This window comes from Saccostrea cucullata, unplaced genomic scaffold (genome assembly GCF_032062105.1).
Source record: "Saccostrea cucullata isolate Sc308-1 unplaced genomic scaffold, CSIRO_AGI_Scuc_v1 ctg125, whole genome shotgun sequence".
NCBI lineage: Eukaryota > Metazoa > Mollusca > Bivalvia > Ostreida > Ostreidae > Saccostrea > Saccostrea cuccullata.
The window spans coordinates 267,018-291,009 of record NW_026936290.1 but is presented as its reverse complement, the minus strand read 5'-3'; the positions used below and the strand labels follow the sequence as shown (position 1 = coordinate 291,009).

Here is a 23,992-nt window from a genome sequence, read left to right as displayed (position 1 = left end):
AAAGTTGCCAAAATTGTTGAAATTTAGTCCATTTTGTCCTCTTTCTGGGAGGATATAAAATCAAATACATCTTGTGAATACACTGCTTTGACACAAATATTTTCTGTTAATTTATATTTCTCATACAATTTATTGACTGCACATTTCAGGAACAAAATTTGAATCAATTACATACAGCCCTGTGAATATAGTGTACTTTTTACACTGAAATGAACACATAAAAATATCAATATTCTTTCTTCTGTACGCTATTGCTATTTTCTTTGCATAGGCGTCGGAAGCAGATAAAGGCTGGATGACTTCACTCATTGGGGACTAAACCATTCTTTTGCCCCAATTTTCAATGCCTTTACTATGTCTATCTTTGCAAAAAAGTGAGGAGGGGCTAAGCCCCCCCCCCCATACATGTCCAAGAACGAATTTGATGTCCATATCTACAATATTATGTATTATATTATATTATACAATATTATGACTTCTTAAAAGAAAGTATTCAATGTAATAAAGACACAAAGATGGAGAAATATTAAAGTACACTATAAAAAAGTAATGTGTCGATATCGTAATTAATCGTGTCTTGGACATAACATACATGACCAAGAACGAATTCGATGTCGATATCGACAATATTATGTCGATATCGTATCGATATCGCTCATGATGAGCACTATTAATTTGAAATACTTGGTACCAGAAATGAGACTTTGTGCTATGTCGATGTCGTCGATATCGACAATACCGTGACGATATGACGATATTGTATCGATCCTATTTGTAGAATTTATTTTCACAATGAGGTATAACATAATTTTACAAGGTCACAAGTGATGTCAAATTCATTCATTATTAGCATGAATATGAAATTAAATTATGATAAGGAAAGGGTTAGTGGTTGTTATTGTTTTGGATTAGGTTTAGAGTATGATGTTGGGTGAGGGTGAAAGTTGTTAAATATGTTTTAACAATCATGATTCGATATCGACGGTAGGGTAAATTAATTAATCAGAAAGTAAATATGCACAAGCGTTGCATGAAGAAACAGAACTTATTGTCATGGGATATGTCAGTCTTCACAACAATTCTTTTTCAGCACATGCCCTTCAGGCATGTACACCAATCATTTCAACCTAGCCCATTGAAATTTGTACATGCCCAACTCTCAGATTCATTCATATAGCAGATATGAATTATTGTGCAACAAAAAATAAGGTTTTTATATTAACTATGAGGACAGTGTTTCTGTTTTTAAATATTCTCTCGATCTTAAGTATAGAGTTTTAAATCAACCATGGCCTACCTGTCTGCCATTTTCGTATGGGTTTTTGTTCACAACTTTTGACTCGCATGTTAATCGTTTGGCCGGTATAGCTGAACTGAATTTCAGAAATAGGATCGTCAGTGATCACAGCAGTCCACTGCACGTGGCGTCAATAAACATATCATAATTTAGCGAGAAATTTCGAGAAAACAAATAAGGTTAAATTAAACACTTTAATGATTACGATTGACAATCATTTGACAGGTCGTACTGAGAATGTAACGTAAGACGAATGAAGACTGGCAATATTCATCTTAAGACATTACATCTAAACAAGTTTAAACGAATAACTAAGGGTACAACCGAAGAAATTGCACATCGTGAATCGAAAGAAAATTCGCACATGCCCAGAAGGGCATATAATTTGAGAATTTTCACATGCCTGTTGGCAAATTTACCAGGTCCCAGGCATAGGGCACCCAGGTTATTTCGAAGACTGATATGTTAAAAATAAATATTGTTGTCAGTCTATGCGAAAGTTTAAAATTTTTACAGGACAAAATGTCTGGTAAAAATAAAATTTTTACCAGACCATGCAATTTCTTACCAGACCGATTTTTTCCCCCTATAAATCCATATTTTATGATACTGAGATTGAGAGGGTGGGTGGGATGGGGTTAATTCTCACTGTGAAATTTAACCTTCAATAAATTCAGACTGAAATGGACAAGTTAACTATTTATAATTTTCCTTTGTAAAAGATATCTACTTGTACAATTGCATGCTTTATTCTTCATATTTGACTTATACAACATACAATGTATAAAATATTTTCTGAAATTTAATATGCATTTCAATGCATATTTATTTTTCCTACAACAACTCACTGTGGTTACTCAAGTTTAATGATCGTTGAAAAATAATTTCCCAACCAAATCTACGTATGAGCTTTCTAAATATTTTCCCAATCAAATCTACGTATGAGCTATTGGATTTAATCCTTATATTCAAAACGATCACCAGGGTTGTAATACATAAAAATTAATCAGGTATTACTGCTAAATTGGTCAAATAAAGGACATTTGTGGGGAATTGGACCATGTGTACCTTTTTATTTAGTTGTATTTGGCCTTATTTTTTATCGGACATTTGGTCCTGTATACTTAAATTTTTTACCGACCCGACCTAAATTTTACTGGTAAAAACCGACGGTCGGGTGACTTTCGCATAGACTGTGTTGTATTAGGGTGAAGGTTGGTGAAGTAATATATTTTAACAATTGTAATGTGTCGATATCATAACTATATCGTGTCTTGGACATAACCCCCCTCCCCCTTAGCATCCCGGTTCAGATGCCTATGCTTTGCACTTTCCTTCGCAATTGATAAATACATTCAGACCAAATTAAATTGCATACTGAATACCTTAAGTATAAATTTTTCGACACTTTGTACCACATGCTTGTAGAATTTGATGGCTTTAATCGCACATTTGGTAACGTTGGCCATCTTTGCTCGAGATATTGGTGGTCTAGTCTCGTACAATGAGGACAACTGCAAAATATAAATGACAGCATTAAACATAAACATTACGACAACATCAGAGTTTCAAAAGATAAGTATTTTATTGTTTTCAAATTTCCAGTTGCTTTTTATTAAGTGGTAAAACTATAGTACAATTTTCATCGATAAGACTATGTAATTAGATTGACTGCATAAACTGTAGATTTAACTTGCAAAAAGCATGTTTTTCCTCTGATGCATATACAGTCAGAGAATGGGTTTGTGGAGAAAGAATAAAAGGTGTTATTATAACTAAACAGTCAAGGGTCATATACCGGCGTGCTTCACTGAAGAACGGTAACTCAATAGAAAAGTAAATAGGCAACTGGAAACTCTACATGGAAACAAACCTCATTGTTGAACGCTCTTACAGCCTCCATTACTGTTGGATATTGTTTCTGCCTTGGTTATAGATCTAAAAACATTTTTGCAATGAACTATCGAAGGTGTTTTGTCACACCAAAGTGTGGCGTGCTATTTCCAAGATGGCGGTAAATCGCTGATGATTTCAAGGAATGAATATCACGCGATGTTTGATTGGCTGTTGTCATACACATCATCCAATGAAGACATTCGTACTTCGGGATTCGGTTTAGACTTTCACACCATGTTAACTTCCGGTTGGTAGTAACAATTTTCTGTTAATTAAAAAAAATGAATTAATGTTTTTGTAGAACAGAAACATCACGTTATCTGCACAAAATACACAAACTGCAAACAAGCACGTTATTTTGACTCAGATTTATGTTCAATAAGCAAAAAAGGGAAGAAATCCCCTCTGTAAATGCTCTGGGCCATGTTATGTTTCATGTATCTGTGCTTTGTACCCAATACACACTGCAACATTTTAAACGATAATTTTCCCTGGACTACAATTTTTTTCCAGAAAATAACAGGCATTAAACTGAAGAATTAAATTTACGTTCTTCTAACCCGTCCATTAGTTATTCAATTTTTCACAATATACACACTGCAACAATTAAATCCACAGGTGTGCAAAAGTCAATGTATCAGGTCTCAATAGCTCACTAGGTCTACAATTTTTTTTCCCTGAGAAACTAAATTGAAATCCGGCATTAAACTGAAGAATTCAATTTACGAATTTTACAGTAAAATGATGTTACTTATAACCCGTTTTGGTTAAAGCGCCCCTTATAAGTTATTCAGTTTTTCACAAGAAAATCAAGGTCATCAGGACACCAAAGATTAAGATACTTAGGTAGAAAAAATTAAAGTATGTGTGTCATGGGGTCCACAGGTGTGCAAAAGTCAATGTATCAGATCTCAATAGCTCAGAGGTTAGAGTGCTGGCACGTTACATCAGAGGCCCTGGATTAATAGAATCCCTGAGTTAAGACTATATTTTAATTTTAGCCAACTTTGACTCAATGTTGGCCGGTGCCAAATGTCACAGGCAGTGAAAATCAGGTATCACAGTCAAGGACCACTGGCATACTGTGCCAGCCTCTAACCACTGAGATAAATTTTGATTGACATAAACTTGGACTTTCACTTGCATGTATATTAGTGACCTGTGATTCCATTGTGACATTTGGAAATATAGCAGTCTAATATGCAAAAATTATTTGATCACACTGCTATATAGACTTTTACAATCTAGAGGAAGACATAGTCTGTTAACCAAATTAGTTTTAATGCCATTTTAGAACACATGCATAACTTAATTTTATGCCATGCCATCACATCAATTAAATTCTATACAATTGCATGTACTACAATTCTGTGGTGACAGATATATGTAGCTGAGAGAGTCCCAGAAAGCAACAGAAGAACAATAGTTGAAAAGTTATCATTTACTCAAATACTGTAGGGTCAGCACTTGCTGTAGCTTCAACATTAAATTGTGTTCTCATTAAGCGACGAAAGGAAGCCTTTTATTGTTTAAATTACATATTATATTGAGTTAATGACATTTCCAGTGCTTAACATTAGCTACCTTTAGAGAGAGCAAGGAGACCCGTAAACACTACATGGCAATGCATATGTATAATACATGAAGATGTAAATTGATTAATTTTAGCCAAAGTAATGAATTGTTCACTGAATAAATTTTTGAATATTCTATATGACATAATTTTTTTTTTCAATTCTTTAAGGTGTAGGATAGGTTGCATCCATCAACATTTGTTAGATCTTGAGCTTCCACACTAGCTGTGATTTTTTGACACCCTGGACCATCACAGGTACAGCTGCACCCGATACACCTGTTTCATCCAATAATAATCAGTCATTCTAACAAAAGAGTATTGTAAGATTTTATGATTGATTTCAGTGTTCTTCTCTTTTAATACACTAGTTAAGCCATATTGTTTTAGTTTTATTTTTTAATCTATTTCATTGAAACTTTTTAAATCTATAAGTAACATACATTGTATAACTATAAGTATAATTTTAAAATTTCTATTTTAATATGAATTAATGATACATGTCATTGTCTAAATAGTAATTAATCGTTTATTAAATTCCTAAAATATTTAGCATTATTGTTCACATGTAATTTCATACTTGCAGACAAAAGATTTAAAAGCATACAAATTAAATGATATAAATAGAGTGTACCAACTAAAATGGCAGTCAACAAATATCTTTTTTTTTCTTTTTAGGTTTTAAAGGAAAGGCAACATTTTCAAATCATGGTGGACTAGCGAGAGATATGAAAGTTTTGGGTCAAAGGTTATCAATCTTCAAATTTTCCTTGCTTGTCTTCGCTCTCTTCATTGTTACATCATTTCTATTTATATACTACCTGGATTCGCATTGGAGACAGCCTAAAATTAATTTCAAAGACAATGCAGAGAGTTCCAATCCAGAAAAAAATCAGCAGGAGAAGAGGCAGATTATTGTAAATCAGATTCCCCCATTTATAAAGGCCAAACAACAGCTATTTGAAATGGCACTAGACCATGCTCAACGAGAGGAGGAAGCCTTGAATAATATAAAGCCCCAGACGACCTCTAAACCTCGGCCTTATATCAACTACAACGTACACATCTTCTATTACCCGTGGTACGGAAATCCTGAACATGATGGAAAGTATTATCATTGGAACCACCCTTATCTCCCCCACTGGGAGAAAGTAGAGGCGGCTAAATGGCCCTCAGGGACACATGTGCCCCCCGATGACATTGGAGCTAACTACTACCCTGAGCTGGGCCCCTACAGCTCTAGTGATCCAGTGGTGGTAGAAGACCACATAAAGCAGATTCAGCTGTCAGGAGCAGGTCAGGTTAACACAGCAGTTTACTCTTAGTCAATTTGAAAATTTTATAATTTGTTTCCTTATACATGTTTTCTAATAAAATGTACAATATCCATAAAAGGAAATGAAATTGCATTTGTTTATACCATATTTATTAAGCAAAGGTTGTGAATATTGTAATAAATTGCTAATTATTATGATCAATATAAGATTTCAATTTTGTAAATTAAGATGTTTGCGCAGGCACTGGACTTTTTGTTAACACTGGAATAAAAAATAAATTCATAAGCAAAACTCCTTAACCATGCCATGATGGATTGTGAAATTTAAAGAATGTGATGCTTGCCTGTAGGAGTTTTGGTTGTATCCTGGTATCCACCAAATGATGCCGACAACGAAGGAAAACAGCCAGACAAACTGATGCCTCTTATCCTTGATATGGCGGACAAGTATCAGTTAAAGGTAGGTTACTCTTTTGGAGAACCATAAAAAAAGGAAACAGCCAGACAAACTGACACCTATTATCCTGGACATGGCGGACAAATATCAGTTAAAGGTAGGTAACTCTTTTGGAGAACAAAACAATCAGACAAACTGACACCTCTTATCCTAGATATGGTGGACAAATATCAGTTAAAGGTAGGTAACTCTTTTGTAGAACAAAACAACCAGACAAACTGACACCTCTTATCCTGGATATGGTGGACAAATATTAACTCTTATAAAGAACAAGTTAAAAAGTAAAAATCATGTCATCTTGAGTTGGCTGACAAAAATGAATAAATTTTCTCGAAGTGTCTATCTTTGTTATGGTTAAAAAAGATCATGAACTGCATCAGCTTTTTTAAGTTACTTAATCCTGATTTAGCTAACAAGTAACAAACTCTCTTTCCATTAACATTGCAAGTTTAATGAAGTAGAATAAAGTCAAGTTGAGTCTGTTCATGTATTCCATCAGTGGTTAGCATGATTTTTTGAAACTCCTTCTCTTTGAATAGGTAGCATTCCACATAGAGCCCTTTAAAGGCAGAGACCACAAAACCCTGAAAAATAACATCAAATACATTGTGGACACCTATGGAAAACACCCAGCCTTCTACAGATACTACGACAGACAGAAAAAGAAACTGTTACCTGTGTACTATATTTACGATTCTTACCTTGTCAAGTCCTCGGACTGGGCAGAGCTCTTCACTTCTAGTGGATCTATATCCATCAGAAACACGGAGTATGATGGGGTGTTCCTAGGCCTCCTCGTGGAGAGACAGCACAAGGAGAGCGTGGCTAATGCCGGGTTTGACGGTTACTACACTTACTTTGCTACGGACGGATTTACTTATGGCAGTTCCTGGAAACACTGGAGGGAGATCAGGAAGTATGCGAGGGGGAGGAAAATGCTGTTTGTCCCGAGTGTAGGGCCGGGGTACATAGACACTAGGGTACGTCCGTGGAATGGAAAGAATACACGATCTCGTCAGGATGGACAGTATTATAGACTCGCTCTACAGAGTGCGTTAGACATTAACCCTTCCCTGGTATCCATTACGTCTTTCAATGAGTGGCATGAGGGGACACAAATAGAAACGGCTGTCCCTAAAGCCACTAAAAACTTCACTTACTTAGATTATGGATCTGAGGGACCTCAGTTTTATCTCAACCTTACAAGACAATATTTATCGAAATTTAAAACAGAAGATTTAACCTAAGTATATTTGTCATTCAATAGCATTTTTAGGTACTTTCTTCGTATATAATTTATTTAATTTGTTGTTAAATTGTGTATTTTTCAGTAATTTAATTCAAATAGATATATTTTTTATAGTTATGATAAAGTGCCAAGTAATTTATTCTCTACATTGTGTTTGACAAAACCAACAATCATCAGCTTTGTTCATTAATTGATATAGGTTTCTGGTTTACATGGTCAATAAAAACTAAGTCAACTCAGCTTTTTGGTATATTAACTTTACAAGTCAGTTAATTGACCGAATGTTCAGTACATTTAAGGAATGACTCTAATTCTTGGCCAAATTATTCGATGATAACCTGGTTTGGGTCAGTTTACGCTTTTTTATAATCCGCGAATTAGAGTCATTCCCTATAATTTAATTTTAAAATAATTAAACAACTGTGGGTGTAAAATTGTGTTGCTTTTTATGAGTTCAAATTTGCCGCTCAATAATACATCCCTAGTAACGGAAGTGATATGAAACAAGGGGAGGTAATAACTGATATACAGATCTAGCAGCCATGATGTTTGTGTACACGAGGTAAGATCGAGCTACTGTTTGAAGTTAAAGGTACATTTATTAAATCTGGAATTTCCCATGAATTCCAAGGACTGGAAATGAGGGGATTGTATGGATACAGCTGATCCAGCTGGTTGTCAAGGGGGTGTGTCCCTATATCAAACCAGGTTATTATGAAATAATTAGCATTCCTTTTTGGTAATCAACCATTGAGAGACTAGAATACAAACAAAATTAAATTATAATGTTTTCACCAAATTACATGTAAACCCCCTCCCTTTCAATTACCACTTATTTACAGTAATTATTTGTTCTCATTGAATGCATTTAAGTGTGTGCTTTTTATGCCCCCGTATTTGAAGAATCTGGGGTGTAACTGAATAGTTTTTATGTCTGTCTGTTTGTCTGCAAAAACTTTAATTAACCTTGCCCATAACATTTGAGGAGAGAAGCTATAAATATATGGCTTGATTATTTTACAGGTGTATACCTCATGACAACACCTTTCTTTCAGTAACAACAAATTTGACCTTCTGACCTTGACCTTGGAGATTGACCCACAAACAGTTGGTGCTAGGGCTTTCATACTTCACATGTACAGTATATTTAACTGGAGAGGAGAAAAATGCAGCAAGCCAGATACATGTAGGGATTCGAACCCAGGCCCTGTGAATCTCAGGTCAGGTGCTCTACCGATTAAGCTATCTGGCCACCAGTATAATCAAATCTGGCTGACTGCCACATTCCTTCCTTCTTAAAGATCTTTGACCCGTCAAAGACCCTAACCCAGGCTCATCCCTGGCAGGTCTCTCACCTGTACATTCCAGGGCTGCGCATGACACGGCACCAAATGTAACAGGAGAGGAGAAATATTTAGTGGATCAGATCAGGATTCGAACCATGCATGGCCCTCTGAATCTCCAGTCAGGTGTTCTACCGAGATATCCCGCCATCGTCAATCGAATCCGGCTGACTGCCACATGTATATACATCGTTCATTTTGACAGGATCTTTCAATGGGTAAAAATATTTTTTATCTTATGACCTTGATCTTAGAGTGTGACCTACTTTTTAAAAATCTTTAGTCTCGCACATAACATTTGAACAATTAATTTTAGGATCGACTTTCAGATCTCACAGGTATATTCCTTGTGACTAGACCTTCCTCATTCTCCTACTTTGGATACCATAAATTTTGACCTTGACCTTGTTTAGAGTTTGACTTGCATTTGATAAACTTCAACCATCGTTATAAGCTGTAATACAGGGGCATCAGTGTTTTATAAACACTTTTTTTTCTAGATTTGTTGGGAAAAAAAGACCTTCCAATCCCTCACCCATTTCGAATCTCGCTTGTGTCTTGTGAAATTTACATCACAATTACAGGTAGGCTCTATAACATATAATATTCAACAGGAGTGATTGAGACATACTGTTTCTTTGGGTTTTTTTGCTGGCAGTGTAGAAGGTGTAAATGGGAGCGAGATGGGAGTGAAGAAGGTGTGAATGGCAGCGAAGAAATGACGTACAACCTACTAAAAAATATAATCGATTAGAATTATTTGAAGTACAAGTTAATCGATCAAAAGTTTTGGTCATTTGTGAGTTTGTAATTAAGAAAATGATATAGGACATCATAAGAGACGTATTGACATTGATGACTAAATTTTTAGAAACAATGAATGCAAGGGAGACAGAATTAATTAACAGACTTGAACATGTCAAAGACATTAGGTGAGCATGACATTTAAAAGTTTTAGGAAATATTCTTGTAGCATGCATGTGTACCATTTAAGCTACCTGTTTTAATCGTTGAAGCGTAAATAAAACAGGTTTAGACTTGGAGTGTTTTGTTTTGTTCAAATTGTTGATACAAATAGCTAAAGACTACATTTCTCTTTGCACTTATCTGTTCTTTTAGTAATTGTTCATTAAAAGATTTATGTAGATGAAAAGTTTAACATGGTTAAGTTCAACACACGTACCAGACAAAGTTAATATGTTGAGCACAAACATATTAATTTGTTTTGTAGACAGGGCACACCAAACTTTTTTTCTTTCCACAAGCAGCTAACAATGCAAGGTGACTTTAACTCAATTTTAGACCCCACCCCCCAGTTCAAGATAGCATTTTAACTACTCCAGCATGCTAGAGGTTCACGGCGAGATACTTTTGACTTGGCGCCGCGTAACCTCTAGCATCCATTGTAAAAATTCTCGCCGCTGAAACCCCAAGTGGAAAAAAATGTTTTATTAAGAAATAAGTCTTTGTATATTTACGAATGGTACGAAATAATAAAATACTCAATATTTACGATAAAACTTACGCATAAAACACTGTTAACCTCTCGTATTAGCAATAAATCCATTATTTTTCAAATCGAAGCAGAAATTGAAACGAGTCGTCTGTTCAAAATTCGGAAATGGAATACAGAAAATCTGACGAAACGAAACTAGTGTAATGCAACGAAAATTTCGTTTTCTGACGAGCAATCCTCAAAATTAATGTGAATTAAGTCAAATCGAAAGTACTTCTGGTGACAAATTGGAATATTGACAATTTCCATTAATTAACAATAATGCACAATGAATAAAATGGATTTTATTATTTCTTGCGACTTTCATACCCCATGCTAACACGTAGGTACCTGAAAATTACTTGTTAACAGTTTATTTCACGCATAATACGTTCCGCCCAAAATCTCAGGCGGAACGAGCTCGTCCTTCGGATGTAAGAGTCCGAGGTATATAAGGAGCGTAGGGACGTTAACCGAGGCTCTTACTTGTAGGAGTAGCATTTTAACATGTTGACAGTATGGCCGTTATTGCATGTGCAGATACTTATTCAGTTTAAATTTAGATCACGCTCGTCAAATTGCACTCACATGACATTTGGTGCATCTAGAATCTGATGTCACTTGAAGTCAATGATGTGTATGTTGTATTCTAAGCAGTGCAAATTGAAAATTAAAAACATTTAATCTACTATTTATCTGCTATATACCCATTGAAATCAAGGCAAGTTTACTTTTTCTTGTAACGGCTTGCTACCGTGACTAGTTTGCGACTACATGCATTCCCTAAGGATTATGGAACCACAGGTAAATGCAGAAAAAAATTGTTTGGATCAATGTGCAGAAAACAAATGTTCTCTCTGCCCATGTGTCAATGTTAGCTCACCTGAGCCGAAGGCTTAAGTGAGCTTTTCTGATCACATTTTGTCTGTCATCCGTCCGTCTGTCAGTCAGTCTGTAAACTTTTCACATTTTTGTCTTCTTCTCAAGAATTACAGGGCCGATTTTGACCAATCTTGGTACAAAGTATCCTTGGGTGGAGGGGAATTTAAATTATAAAAATGAAGGGCCAAGTCCCCTCACAAGGGGATATAATCAAGAAAATACAAAAATAGGGTGGGGTCATTAGAAAATCTTCTTCTCAAGATCCACTGGGCCAGAAAAGCTGAAACTTAATGTGGAAGCATCCTGGGGTAGTGTAGATTTTAAAATATTCAAATTATGACCCCTGGGGATAGGGTGGGCCACAATAGGGAATCAAAGTTTTACATAGGAATATATAGGAAAAATCTTCTTCTAAAGAACCTCTGGGCCAGAAAAGATGAAACTTATGTGGAAGCATCCTGAGGTAGTATAGATTCTAAATTGTCCAAATTATGACCCATGGGGTAGGGTTGGGTCACAATAGGTATTACAAGGGGCAAATCTGGTAAAGAACAGCATGGTCAAAGCTTCTCAGGTGAGCAATGTTGTCTATGGTCCTCTTGTTTTAAGAGCTGCGCTGCTATTAGATAAAGTATAGTAATCCAGATTTTCTCAGCACCCAAACATTGACCTGAGTCCTTGCAGTGCTCGTCTCACTTACTTTTAGAACATTAAGAATAATTCATTGGGCTCTCTTTCTTTGAAAAAAGAGAGGGAGATTTTTGAGTTATATCATTGTTTCTCCTAGACATGCTAGAGTGTTACATGTACATGTACTGTATGTGTGCTAATGCTGTCATATACCAAATTAAGTGATGGATTCTAAAATACACTTTCCATTGTAGAGGTTAAGAGACATTGTCAGGTCCAGCCCACAGAATAATTTTACCTTATTCTAGCAGTTTAGAATTTACTTACTTGCTTTGTTGAACACATTAATTTTGTTTCATTAGACAATTTACATGCACATTTATCAATTCAGATCAAAGACATTGCACTTGGAAAAAGTTCGAGGCAAGCTTCGCCAAGAATTTGAAAACACAGAGAATGAAGAAAAAAGACTAGAAGAATACAAACAAGAAATGGAGTTGCTTCTTCAAGAAAAAATGGCGCATGTTGAGGAGCTACGACTCATTCATGCTGATATTAATTTGGTTAGTATACCTGATTCCTCAACGTCAAACTGGACTCTACTGGTATATGGTGTATATACTTGTACATTGTATATACAGATGGTCTTTAACCCCTTCCATGGCAAAGATTTTAAGCATTTTTAGACTTTATATTAAGATTTCAATGCATTTTTGGGGGTATTTCTGGTAATTTTTGTATATACCAATGTATATATATTCTGAAACCAGGTATTGTGTTGTTTCTGAAAATCATTATAAAAATTTCATTTCTGTTGCCATGGCAACGAAATACACCATAATCATGCTAGAATTTCCATTTATTAAACAATGATTTTCATTCTTGTTTTTTGCATAGTTAAATATATAAAAAAAAATATTGTATTGTTGTGGACATTGAAAATTATGAACATGTTGTACATTTTTTACAAACCAATTTTAAGTATTTTTTTTTTGGGGGGGGGGGGATGGGTAGGATTGGGATGTAAACATGTACCAGAATTTAGCATTTTTACATATAATGTGTTACCCCCACATTGATTTCGAGAATGGCAAAAATGCTCAAATAGTGATCAAAGTTTTACTCAAACTGGCAAAAAACTGGTACAGCCAATTAAGATATTTTCTGTATATTATTTTTGCGTATTTATTTTCTCTTTCCAACGGTGCAAGATTTACTCTGATATGTCTATTATTAACAACGTTATGAATGTTTTTTCACACTTTACTTGTTCTTCAAGTCAGAGGCGTAGAAATGCGTATATGCCATGTAAGGGGTTAATATTGACCTCCAAGTTAATAGATGGTTATTTTAATTACCAGGGATATGTCCTTGTGAGTTTTGAACTATATTATGAAAACAAGTAATTAATACAAGCTTGAATCTCTTTGGATATTTCTTAAGATTTTTCTAATCCTTTTCAGTTTGTTTTGATTTGAACATATTTGATTATTATGTAATAAATACATAAATGGATTGGGCAGCAGGTATAGCCTACATAAGCCCTCTTCAGTTTGTGAATACAGTTCTGGAAGAAAAAATAAAGATTTTGCAAGCATACAAATTTTATTTTACCATTATGAAAGCAAACAAATATTTAATTCAGTATATTTTGTGTTATTTTATAGATGGAAACTACAATCAAGCAGGCAGAGGAGGAAAGAAACAGATCGCTGGAGTCAGCCAAAAAGTTATATGAAGAGTTCCGTCCCCTGAAAGACGAGGTGGATCAGCTGAGGGGCGTCATAGGGCTGGAGAAACTCCCCGATCTCCAGGAGGAGGAGGAAAAACTCACCCCCGAGTAAGAATAAAACTCGACCCTGAGTAAGAATAAAATTCACCCTGAGAAAGAATAGAACTCACCCCCAAGTAAGAATAAAACTCACCCCACAGTAATAATAGAACTCAAACCTGAGTAAGAATAAAACTCGACCCCGAGTAAGAAAAAAGAAACTCACTCCCGAGTAAGAATAAAACTCACATCTGAGTAAGAATACAACTCATCCCACAGTAAGAATAGAACTCAACCCCCCTTCCCCCCGATTTAGAATAGATCCCCCAACCCCACCCCCCAAGTAAGAAAAGAACTCACTCCCAAGTAAGAATAGAACTCATCCCCCAGGTAAGAATAAAACTCCCTCCTAAGTAAGAAAAAAAATCACTCCCAAGTAAGAATAAAACTTACTCTGGAGTAAGAAAAAATTCAACCACAAGAAAGAATAGAACTCACCCTTGAGTAAAAATAAAACTCACTCCTGAGTAAGAATAGAACTCACCTCTAGCAAGACACTGTTGTAGACATAGGACGTACACCAATGATACACCCCCACCCCTCCTATTAAAAAATTGTCAGAGACATCGGAAGTACACTAATCCATTAAACTCACCTTAGAGTAAGAGACTGTCAATATCTTACATGTTTTATTTTCAGTTTCTTTGAGAAGCAAAACACAGAGTGGACAAGTGAGCCCCCTCCTGAGCCCCCCGTCCCCCAGACCATGTCTGTTCCAGCAGCCACGCCCACTCAGATTCAGGTCCCCAGGACCCAGAAACCCCCAGAGCCTAGGCAGCAAACATTCCGTCAACAGCCACCCCCAATGAAGGTAAGTCATTCTAGAATTAATGTAAGTAAATCATTCTTAAGTCAAAGAAGGTAACTCATTCTTAAGTCAATGAAGGTAACTCATTCTTAGACATTGAAGGTAACTAATTTAAGTCAATGAAGGTAACTCATTCTTAATGAAGGTAACTCATTCTGAAGTCAATTAAGGTAACTCATAAGTCAAAGATGGTAACTCATTCTGAAGTCATTGAGGGTAACTCATTCTCAACGCAATGAAGGTAAATCATTCTTAATGAAGGTAACTCATTCTTAAGTCAATGAAGGTAACTCATTCTGAAGTCACTGAGGGTAGCTCATTCTTAAGATGAAAGTAACTCATTCTTAAGTCAATGAAGGTTAGGGTAACTCATTCTGAAGTCATTGAGGGTAACTCATTCTGAAGTCATTAAGAGTAACTCATTCAAGTAAATTGAAGTTAATCACTCCTAAGGGAATGGAGATAACCCACTTTCAAATACAGATGGATTCTGTTTCACTGAAGAAAAGAAAAAGTTTTCATTGACAGACATGAAAACATGATCTTTATTTTAATTTATCAGGAAATCTAAATACAAGTATTGTGCAGCTTAGTTTCTGTTAATAATACATGTGTTTCAACCTAATTAAATAACTTAAATTTTCAATTTGCAGTAAAGGAAGACATAAAACACTGTTTTTCTATTAACATTTAATTTGAATCCTGATTATTTTACAGGCCTGCCTTTCTTGTCACCAACAAATTCACAGAAACGCGCCAATATGTCCACTGTGTAAGGCAAAGAGTCGTTCCCGAAACCCTAAAAAACCAAAGAGGAAACTGGACGAGTAAGGAATGCAATGCAATAAGAAGCAATATACCTGAACATGACCAGAGTTCTGTGAAGGATTTATAAACATCACAAACTCTGCTGATTTCCATGCCATAGCGGACTACCGATAGTTTATGTCATTATGTGGGTAGATGAGGCATTAGGCTTCACATAGAAAGTTGAAATAGTCCATGCCTATATATTCAACATTTAAATAAGCAGAATACAGATTTGTCCAAGAAAGTCCAAGAAATCAATGTTTAATGTGTTCAATTGTCATGTAGATGGGCTCATATTAAGTTTTAGATTTTGCAAGCTTTCACACTGTTGTTAGTACATGATATATGAATAAATGTACATTGTACATGTATGTAAGGTTGTGAATTACAAAACTGTTACCAAACAATTCAGCATTATCATTTCAAAAAAGCAATATTCTATTTTTAGAATGTTTTAAAGTATCATGTTCTCAAAAGCTTATGCAGGCATCATAGATATATTTTATTTGTTATAATTTTTCTTTGTTAGTTATCATGCAGTATTTGTCTTGTAGATGTACTTTTTTAAGATAAATCCTTTTTCTACAAATATGTAAAACTGTCCCTCATATTTGTATAAATTCATATCAATGAGACAAAATCAAATTGATTGAAAGTTGCTTTATGTCCCACTCAGGAATTTTTCACTCATATAGAGTACATGTACCAGTGAGGGGTTCAAATTTAGACCTTCATACAGCACTCAGGGAGGGATCTTTAACATGGCAACACCTGTTGTGACACGTGGAATTAGTTTTTAACATCTCATGCAAAAAGCTAAGAACTTTCACCTCTCTGTGCCAAGTGCTTGGCGAATGAATAGTTAATAATCTATTTTTGTTGACTTTGGTCAGTAGCGGCTGGGGTTTGAATCCGCGATCTACTGATCATAAAGCAAGTAATATTCAAATTAAAATATTTACATTTCACTTGTATTTTGCATGTAAAGTGTGTGGAAATCTATGGCATTCAAAACACAAAAACACAGATGGGGTCAAAAGGTTAGAGGATTCATTTTATTTTGACTTCGCAAACATTGAATTGCAATGTTATACTGGTATGTGAAAATCAAAATCTGGTTCACATTGAACACTGGACAGAAGCAGATTGCATTTAATTTAGCTCTTTCATTAACTGCATGTAATCTATCCAAAGGATAATGCAGGGATTTTGAAATATAGATAGCATTTGCAGTCATTGCAAGGAGTGAAAAATGTAAATATAATCAATGAATCATTAATTATTTTAAAGATATAATGTCAAAACTACAATGCACATTGCCCACTGCAGTTATGAGATTTCTTTTAAAAAATAATAATTCATTGCCTAAGCACAGCACTCTGTTCAACAGAGCGAGTGTTTGCCAACACATACCTAAATTCCTTATACCTCCAGCAGAAATGTTCGTGAGCACTCACTTTGTTGAACAATGAACAGGCCTCAGATCTTACTAGTGCTCGTAAGCTGTGCATTATATTGCAAATGGGCAATATTTATGATTGGGTTTTCAAGTTTCTTATGTCTTTCAACTGAAAATGACTGATCCTGTGGCTATAACGATGGATAATACTTTCAGCATGCAGATAGATCAGTCATGTACAATACAAGCATTACAGTTAAAAGCCAGTCCAGAATTGTTAATCACTTCAATATCCTGTGACCTTGTACAAATGACTATGACATCGCAATTTCAATTATTGCAATTTCTACATTTGTATGCTGTCCCTTTTGCCATCATTGCAAAAGGGTAAAATTAAAAATAGGGCAAACTGAGAGACCACACTGTTATCTCTTTTACACAACAGTGTCCGGGCCAATTGTTTTCTTTTAAAATCCCTTCAAGAATTTTTTGTTCAAACTGAGATGTCAACACCTGTCAGTGGAGGGCTGAAAATTTAGACGTGTACTTGGCATTTACGGCACAGCGAGGGATCTTTTTTTGTGTAAGCTTTACCTACTGCAACACGAAAACCTTGTATTTATAGGACCTTATCCAAAGATGCCGTTACCATGACCAGCAGTGGACTTAGAGCCTGCAACATAAGGATCAACTCCTTCCTCTGCATCATGCATCAAGGGATTGATGAATTGTTTCTGCCAACTGCGATCTTATCAGTTTTACTATCAAATAAAAATTGACTGCAACATCTAAAAAAATTTTTTGAAGCAGTACATGAAATTGTGCACAATGCTTATTAAGGGGAAAATTATAAAAAACAAATAAATCCACACATCAGAGAATGATTTTTATTCCATTTTAATCAGTAATCATTTAAAGAATTAGAAGTATGGATGAATAAAGTTTCCCAATATAGAATATTACATACAGATATCTCTTATTTCACTTTGAACAAATATGTGTATCGAAGATAATTTTTTATCTGTAAAATACTGATTTGAAAATCCTCTATTACATGTATAATTCAATGAATCATTTATTACATATTTATTGCAGATACTGCTGTCAGAAAGGAAAAGATACATTTTAGCTTTATGGATTAAATTGATATATAGACAGAACAAAACTAATGTTTACAAAAAAATTACTATGCGACTCCCTGATACCCCCACCCTCTTTTCCAGCAGAGAAATTATAATGTTTAAATATATCTATACACCCAGATATTTCAAAACACTTAAAGAAAAAAAATTAAACATACAGACAGCTCGTAATCTCAAACTAGCTGATTTTCATTCTATATTTGAATGCCAAAAATTACATATTACAAATTTTTAAATATTAAATTATTAAACAATAACAACCTATTCAGTTATTTTAGTAGAAAATTCAAATTGGAGAAATCCATAGTTGAATATAGTTGAAGAAAATATATAGTAAATGTAAATTTTATGCACAAAGCCATTATTTTTAAACATATTGACATACAACACAATGTGACAATAGGCAAACATGTAAGGGTGAGAATGTATCCTAGATGAAGTAAAAATTTTCTTACACAAGTAAATGTAAATGTTGGTAACCTGTAACATACTGATGATTTTTTCCATTGTTCAACATTACAATATACACAGTCAAAGTATCATACATGTACATATCCTGCAAACAACTGAATGTCAAAGAATATATACAGGCTCATACTACAAACTCTTCTCAGTATCTACAGGGTAGTGTTTACTTCAAAACGTCAAGTTTTGAGTCCATTTAAGAATTTAATAATTTACAAGCACTTCAATGTCCAAACATTTGAAAACAACAGACAAATTTGATGAAGTAGAACAGCTTGCTAGGTCAGGAAGTCCCCGACACAGTTCAGGTGTCCCAATGTTCCGTATTAAACTAAAAAGCTTCCAAAAAATCTTCTTTATAACTGTAAAGTAAAATAAAAATATTGAAAGAAATATACATGACGCTGATTTTCTTATATTGGAAATCAACTTTCAAGGGAGTGAACAGATCAAGAATTTTTTTTTCAATATTTTGTGAAAATCGTCCATAAAACATTTCCTTTTTTATTTTGAAAAGAATTACCAACAATTAAAAACCAAATCACCTCTATAAAATCTGTGTTAAGCCCTACATTATACTTACATCATCAATCTCATCATCGTCTCCATCAAAATCTCCAAACTCGATGTTGTCCTCGGCTTCTTCATCATTAACATTCTCATTAATACGGGCTGTAAACACAGGACAACATATTAATTAACAAAGGATCAATGTCATTTCCTCTGTAAACACAGACATATTATCAAAGGATCATGTCATTTCTTCTAGACATTTAACTTATTTAGAGTTTCATGGTTTTTCTTACAATTTGATTGATTGTATATTTTTTTAATGTCCAATTCAAGAATTTTTCACTCATATAAAATGATGTGTGCAATTTTTTGATTTTTATTAAATGGTACATGGTCAAATTGAAAAAGAACTTAAAGAAGTTTTAAGAACAGGATTGTTTATGGTTTTTTTAACTGGTATCTAAAAAAAAAACTCTGACTTGGAATTAAAATGCCTGCTCAGACCAAAATTGTAAAGATTGAAGTGTATAATATTAGACAAACTTGATTCCGGCAGTTCTCCGTAGGCTTTCAGATTCCTGGCTTCGTCTGCGGTATATTTCAGAATAACATCAGCCTTTGTGTCCTGAAATTCTCGGAGACCCAGTAGAATAATGTCACCACCATTTATCCAAACCTATGTAATAATATATTTATATAATTAATGCTGTTCTAGTTATATATGTGAAAAAGAGAGCATACTTAATAGTCAGTTAACAAACTGAACCCAAGTATTCCCAGTTTACATTCTTAGCATTACATCCATTGATTATTTTCTAAGCATGAAGATTTACTGTTGTGAAACCTTTGTGATTTGTTACAATTTAATACCTATCACTGCTTTTCATCTTTAGCATGTTTAGAGTACACCAAATTTAATTTTTTTTTCTGGAGTCTCCAAAATTTTTTTTATCCCAAATTAAATTGTCATCAGATAATAATTTTTAAAGCGATGTCTACTGTACAATTTTCAAGAGAGTTGTGTTTAAATCAAAACCCTCAAAAATCTCAAAATAAACTGGAAATTACAAAAAATCACATGCTACTATACCCCAATGTACAGACAACAAATCAATTCACCTTTTTCCGTAACTTCCCTCTTATGTGACACAACCTCTTTACACCGTCAAAACACTGGGCTTCCAGTCGACCATTGCCCAACATTTTTGTCACTTGTGCATATTCTAAAAGAAAAATAAATAATCAGAACAATCCATTATGAAAAAAATAGCCAAATTCTTCAATCCTGTTTGAAATAATTTCCAACTTTAATACTGGTTGAATTGTTCAAAAAACATAAATTGCAATATCAGGAATCTCAGGAGTTTTAATCACAAAATCTTTAGTATTAATATGATTTTTAAATGAAAAGCTAATTACTTCTAGTTCAATGTAGTTGGTGTCAAACACATGACTTTGCTCCCAATGTTTGACAGATCTACATCTTTTAATTATCTAACCGGTCAGATAACTTACCCAGTGCTCCAAGTCACACTTGCTCTTAGGTCGCAAAATGGCGACCTAAATTTTTTTTTGGTCGTCATATCAGAATTTCTGGTCGCCATAATCAAATATTTCACTCGCCATAAAAAAAACATTTTGTGAATAAAACTTGATAATTTAAATAAGGATATGTTATGTCTTTATTATATCAAAGATTACTTATTACTGTAACTATAAAAATTTGCTAGGTTGAATGAAATATTTTTATTGAATACATGTACCCTTATGGTTGTACAGAAGAACACAAGTAATCTGAGTACAGAAATGAAATTTTATCAAATGAAAATACAAGCTTGATAGCTGTGGAGACAGGACTTTACCTGCTGTTTGTCATGTTAACTTACTACTACGTACCTAACCCATTACACAGTCATTATAAATACTGCCAAAACACTCTTTATTAGCATGATTCATTGTGATATGCAAGCAATTGACCAAATGCTTCAATAACAAGGTCGGATCTTAGAAAGTTTACGAAGTTTGGATGCCACTCTATCAGGAACATTATTTATACACGTCTCTGGTTCTGTCAAACTTTGTATAGCATGCTGCCATAACATTACGTGATCTAAGTCCATGTGACGCTTTGTAAAGTGCATTTAAGTATATGTCTTCAAACATTTTCTTGATAGAGAATCTTTACAAATAAAATCTCGATCCCGATCTTTAAAAAAAATGGACGTTTTCACCCAAATTTTCTACCAAGTTTGCGAAAATGCGAGTGTGTTTTCATTTTAAGTCGCAAAATCAATTTTTGGGTCGCAAATGCGACCATTTTAGTCGCAACTTGGAGCACTGTTACCCTTCCCATTCTGATTTATTTGAGCTAAAAATCACATGCTACTATACCCCAATGTACAGACAACAAATCAATTCACCTTTTTCCGTATATCTTATGTATCACAACCTCTTTGAGTCAAAACACGATTCCACGATATGCATTTTTGTCACGATATGTTTAATTGAAAAATAAAATCCTCTTTTGCATTGAAAAAAACAAATTATTTCTTTGCAAATGAAATAATTTATTCAAAATAGTTTTTTTTTGTCTCATAAAACAAAAATTTTTTATCATTTGGTGTTAATTATTATTTATTTTATATCTATATTTATATTTAACTTATTTATTTTATATATTAAAAGCCAAATGTTAAATAAACAAAGTGTCAAACACAGAAGTCCCAATTTTTTTGGCGATATTTCGATATTTTTTCACATGTATCGATATGTGTATCGTCCTCACATATATCACGATATATCAATATCTCGATATATCGTCCCAGCCCTACTAATTAACTAAGAAGTTTGTCAGATAATTCACCCTGCCCATTCCAATTTACTAAGAGGTGTGTTAGATAATTCACCCTGCCCATTCTAATTAACTCCACTTGAAGCTGCTTGGGTATCTAGTACCTTGCACACTAACCTCAGATGTCATAGATGTTCTACATCTTGCTGATTCAGTCATGAGATCTACCGGTAATTTGAATGTCTTTCAAATGCTATACAATTCAAATGTGACTTACTTTTTGGCATGGCCATCACTTGTTTTTGCTTTAAAAGCCTACTAACATAAAGTTGTAATCAAAACTTATTTACAATGAAGAACTAGACAAATTAAGAAACCTTTTTGAAGAACTTTATGCAGAGTAAAATATAAAATGAGTGACAAGGCAGTTTCCAGCTGAGAAATGTATTGACTTGATGCATATTCCTCCACCTATCACATCCAAGGTGTGATTGGAGCATAGCATAGTCAACAGATAATTGATGATTGAATTTAATCCCAAGTAAGATACCCCCTCCCTTCGGCCAATTCTAATTTACTCCTCAATTTGTCAGATAATACTCCCTGCCCATTCTACCTTGCCCTGTATAAGTCAATCAAGGTCAGATAACTCACCCTGTCCGTCCTCTTTGAAGACCAGTTCTCTCTTTTCGTTTTCGTTCTCATTCTTCCCTCTCCTCCTGTTTTTACCTCCCTTTCCTGTAATATTTCTTTAATTATTATCAATTACCACTAATATGCTATACTAACAATTTTTGAAATCAGTTTTGGTCCTTCAACCCTGTGAAAGGACTCACAAAAAGTAAGATTTAACAGGTCCTTCTCATAATTTAGGGAAGAGGATTTGCTGAGAAACAAGGGGGAAAACCACAGAATCTCTTTGATTTTAGGGATTTTATGGTTATGGAGCAAGAATGGGGTTACTCATCTTAAATTTGGAAATTTTAATGGAAGCAGATGTCCCCACCCCCTCCTCTAGATTAGACGTATTAATTTCCGTTGGTACTGAAATTTTCTTAAAATTCTCAACAACTTTCAACAACAATGAAAATGTAGAAGATGTGGATCTGCATGGGAAATATTTCAGTAGTTCAGTTGTTATAAGGTCAAAATAATTCAAACCCTAGTCTTGAGTTTTTGCGATGTGATGAATCATAATGACTTTGAAAAATTGTGTCGCATTCCTGTGGCTTCAAATCAAAGCTGAAGACTAGGATTCTGCTTCAATAATTCGACTTTTTACATATTTACTGACGAATCACTTTCCTTTCTTCAACCCAAGGCTAGGATTTTACTTTTGACTTTTTGTTGACTCTTTTGAAAAATATTAAGAACACAACTCGGATTACCTGAAATAACTGCTCCGATTAACGAAAAATAATAGAATATTAAAACAACAAAATGTCCACCATTGTCGGTACGCATTTACGCATATGCCATGTCTAATACATGTACATGTTAACATTAATCATACATTCTACTTCGATATATTCTGTTCTCAGATAAATATTTACCTTTATTCTTCGGCATATTTGTTGTTTTCAAAAGATTCGATAGTTTTGACTAAATCAATCTGCTCTGGAAACGTTTTTCAGAGATAAAAGCTGTTTCTCAACCACGAGAGGAAACAAGTGCAATAACACCGGAAGTAATGAGTGGATCCGATTCATCAAGACGCTTACATTTTGTAAATTGATTAAGCGTTTTTATGATCTCTCTCTCTCTCTCTCTCTCTCTCTCTCTCTCTCTCTCTGTGTGTGTGTGTGGAGTATCTTGCGTTTCGTAATTGTCACGGGTGGGACAGGATTTTTTTTTTTAAATTTCATTGTGCAAAAATATTTATCAGCACTTCAAACATCAAGAAACCTGTACCTGTGACGTCACACGACGTCATCGAAAAAAATTCCATATATCAATTTTGGTCGAAAAACATTGCAGAGTTATTTTTTGTTTATTTGAAAAATATCTACAAACTGAGAGCCTTTCATGCTTTACGTTATTATTATTTACTTTATTTATTTATTTATTTATTCGCGCAAAGGACATTGGGTAGTGCAGGAATTCGGAATGTTGCACAGGACGTATGTACATATATA

At 34.3% G+C, this 23,992-nt stretch overlaps 3 protein-coding genes across 4 annotated transcripts; 2 read left to right on the top strand and 1 right to left on the bottom strand.

Moving 5' to 3' along the window:
* The first annotated feature begins 3,398 nt into the window (after positions 1–3,398).
* LOC134245301 (glycoprotein endo-alpha-1,2-mannosidase-like) lies at positions 3,399–8,461 on the top strand. 2 transcript variants are annotated; one of them, XM_062727611.1, is made up of 5 exons: positions 3,399–3,440; positions 4,938–5,024; positions 5,445–6,062; positions 6,393–6,506; positions 7,043–8,461. In XM_062727611.1, the coding sequence occupies exons 3-5, from the start codon at positions 5,495–5,497 to the stop codon at positions 7,744–7,746; spliced, it is 1,386 nt and encodes a 461-aa protein (XP_062583595.1). In that variant the 5' UTR covers positions 3,399–3,440; positions 4,938–5,024; positions 5,445–5,494; the 3' UTR covers positions 7,747–8,461. The 2 variants fall into 2 exon arrangements, with proteins under 2 accessions (XP_062583595.1, XP_062583594.1); XM_062727610.1 differs by having other exon boundaries at positions 4,938–5,084.
* A 1,491-nt stretch (positions 8,462–9,952) lies between these two features.
* Positions 9,953–16,120, top strand: LOC134245273 (zinc finger C4H2 domain-containing protein-like). The gene is made up of 5 exons (XM_062727576.1): positions 9,953–10,023; positions 12,490–12,661; positions 13,766–13,938; positions 14,569–14,740; positions 15,455–16,120. Exons 1-5 carry the CDS (start codon positions 9,968–9,970, stop codon positions 15,566–15,568), a joined length of 687 nt encoding a protein of 228 aa, XP_062583560.1. The 5' UTR covers positions 9,953–9,967; the 3' UTR covers positions 15,569–16,120.
* Positions 16,121–18,519: 2,399 nt separating this feature from the next.
* Positions 18,520–23,549, bottom strand: LOC134245299 (eukaryotic translation initiation factor 1A, X-chromosomal-like). Its single transcript, XM_062727609.1, has 6 exons — positions 23,411–23,549; positions 22,512–22,595; positions 20,186–20,289; positions 19,610–19,742; positions 19,137–19,225; positions 18,520–18,915 (listed from the first exon to the last, which is right to left on the bottom strand). The coding sequence occupies exons 1-6, from the start codon at positions 23,424–23,426 to the stop codon at positions 18,910–18,912; spliced, it is 432 nt and encodes a 143-aa protein (XP_062583593.1). The 5' UTR covers positions 23,427–23,549; the 3' UTR covers positions 18,520–18,909.
* Between the last annotated feature and the right edge of the window lie 443 nt (positions 23,550–23,992).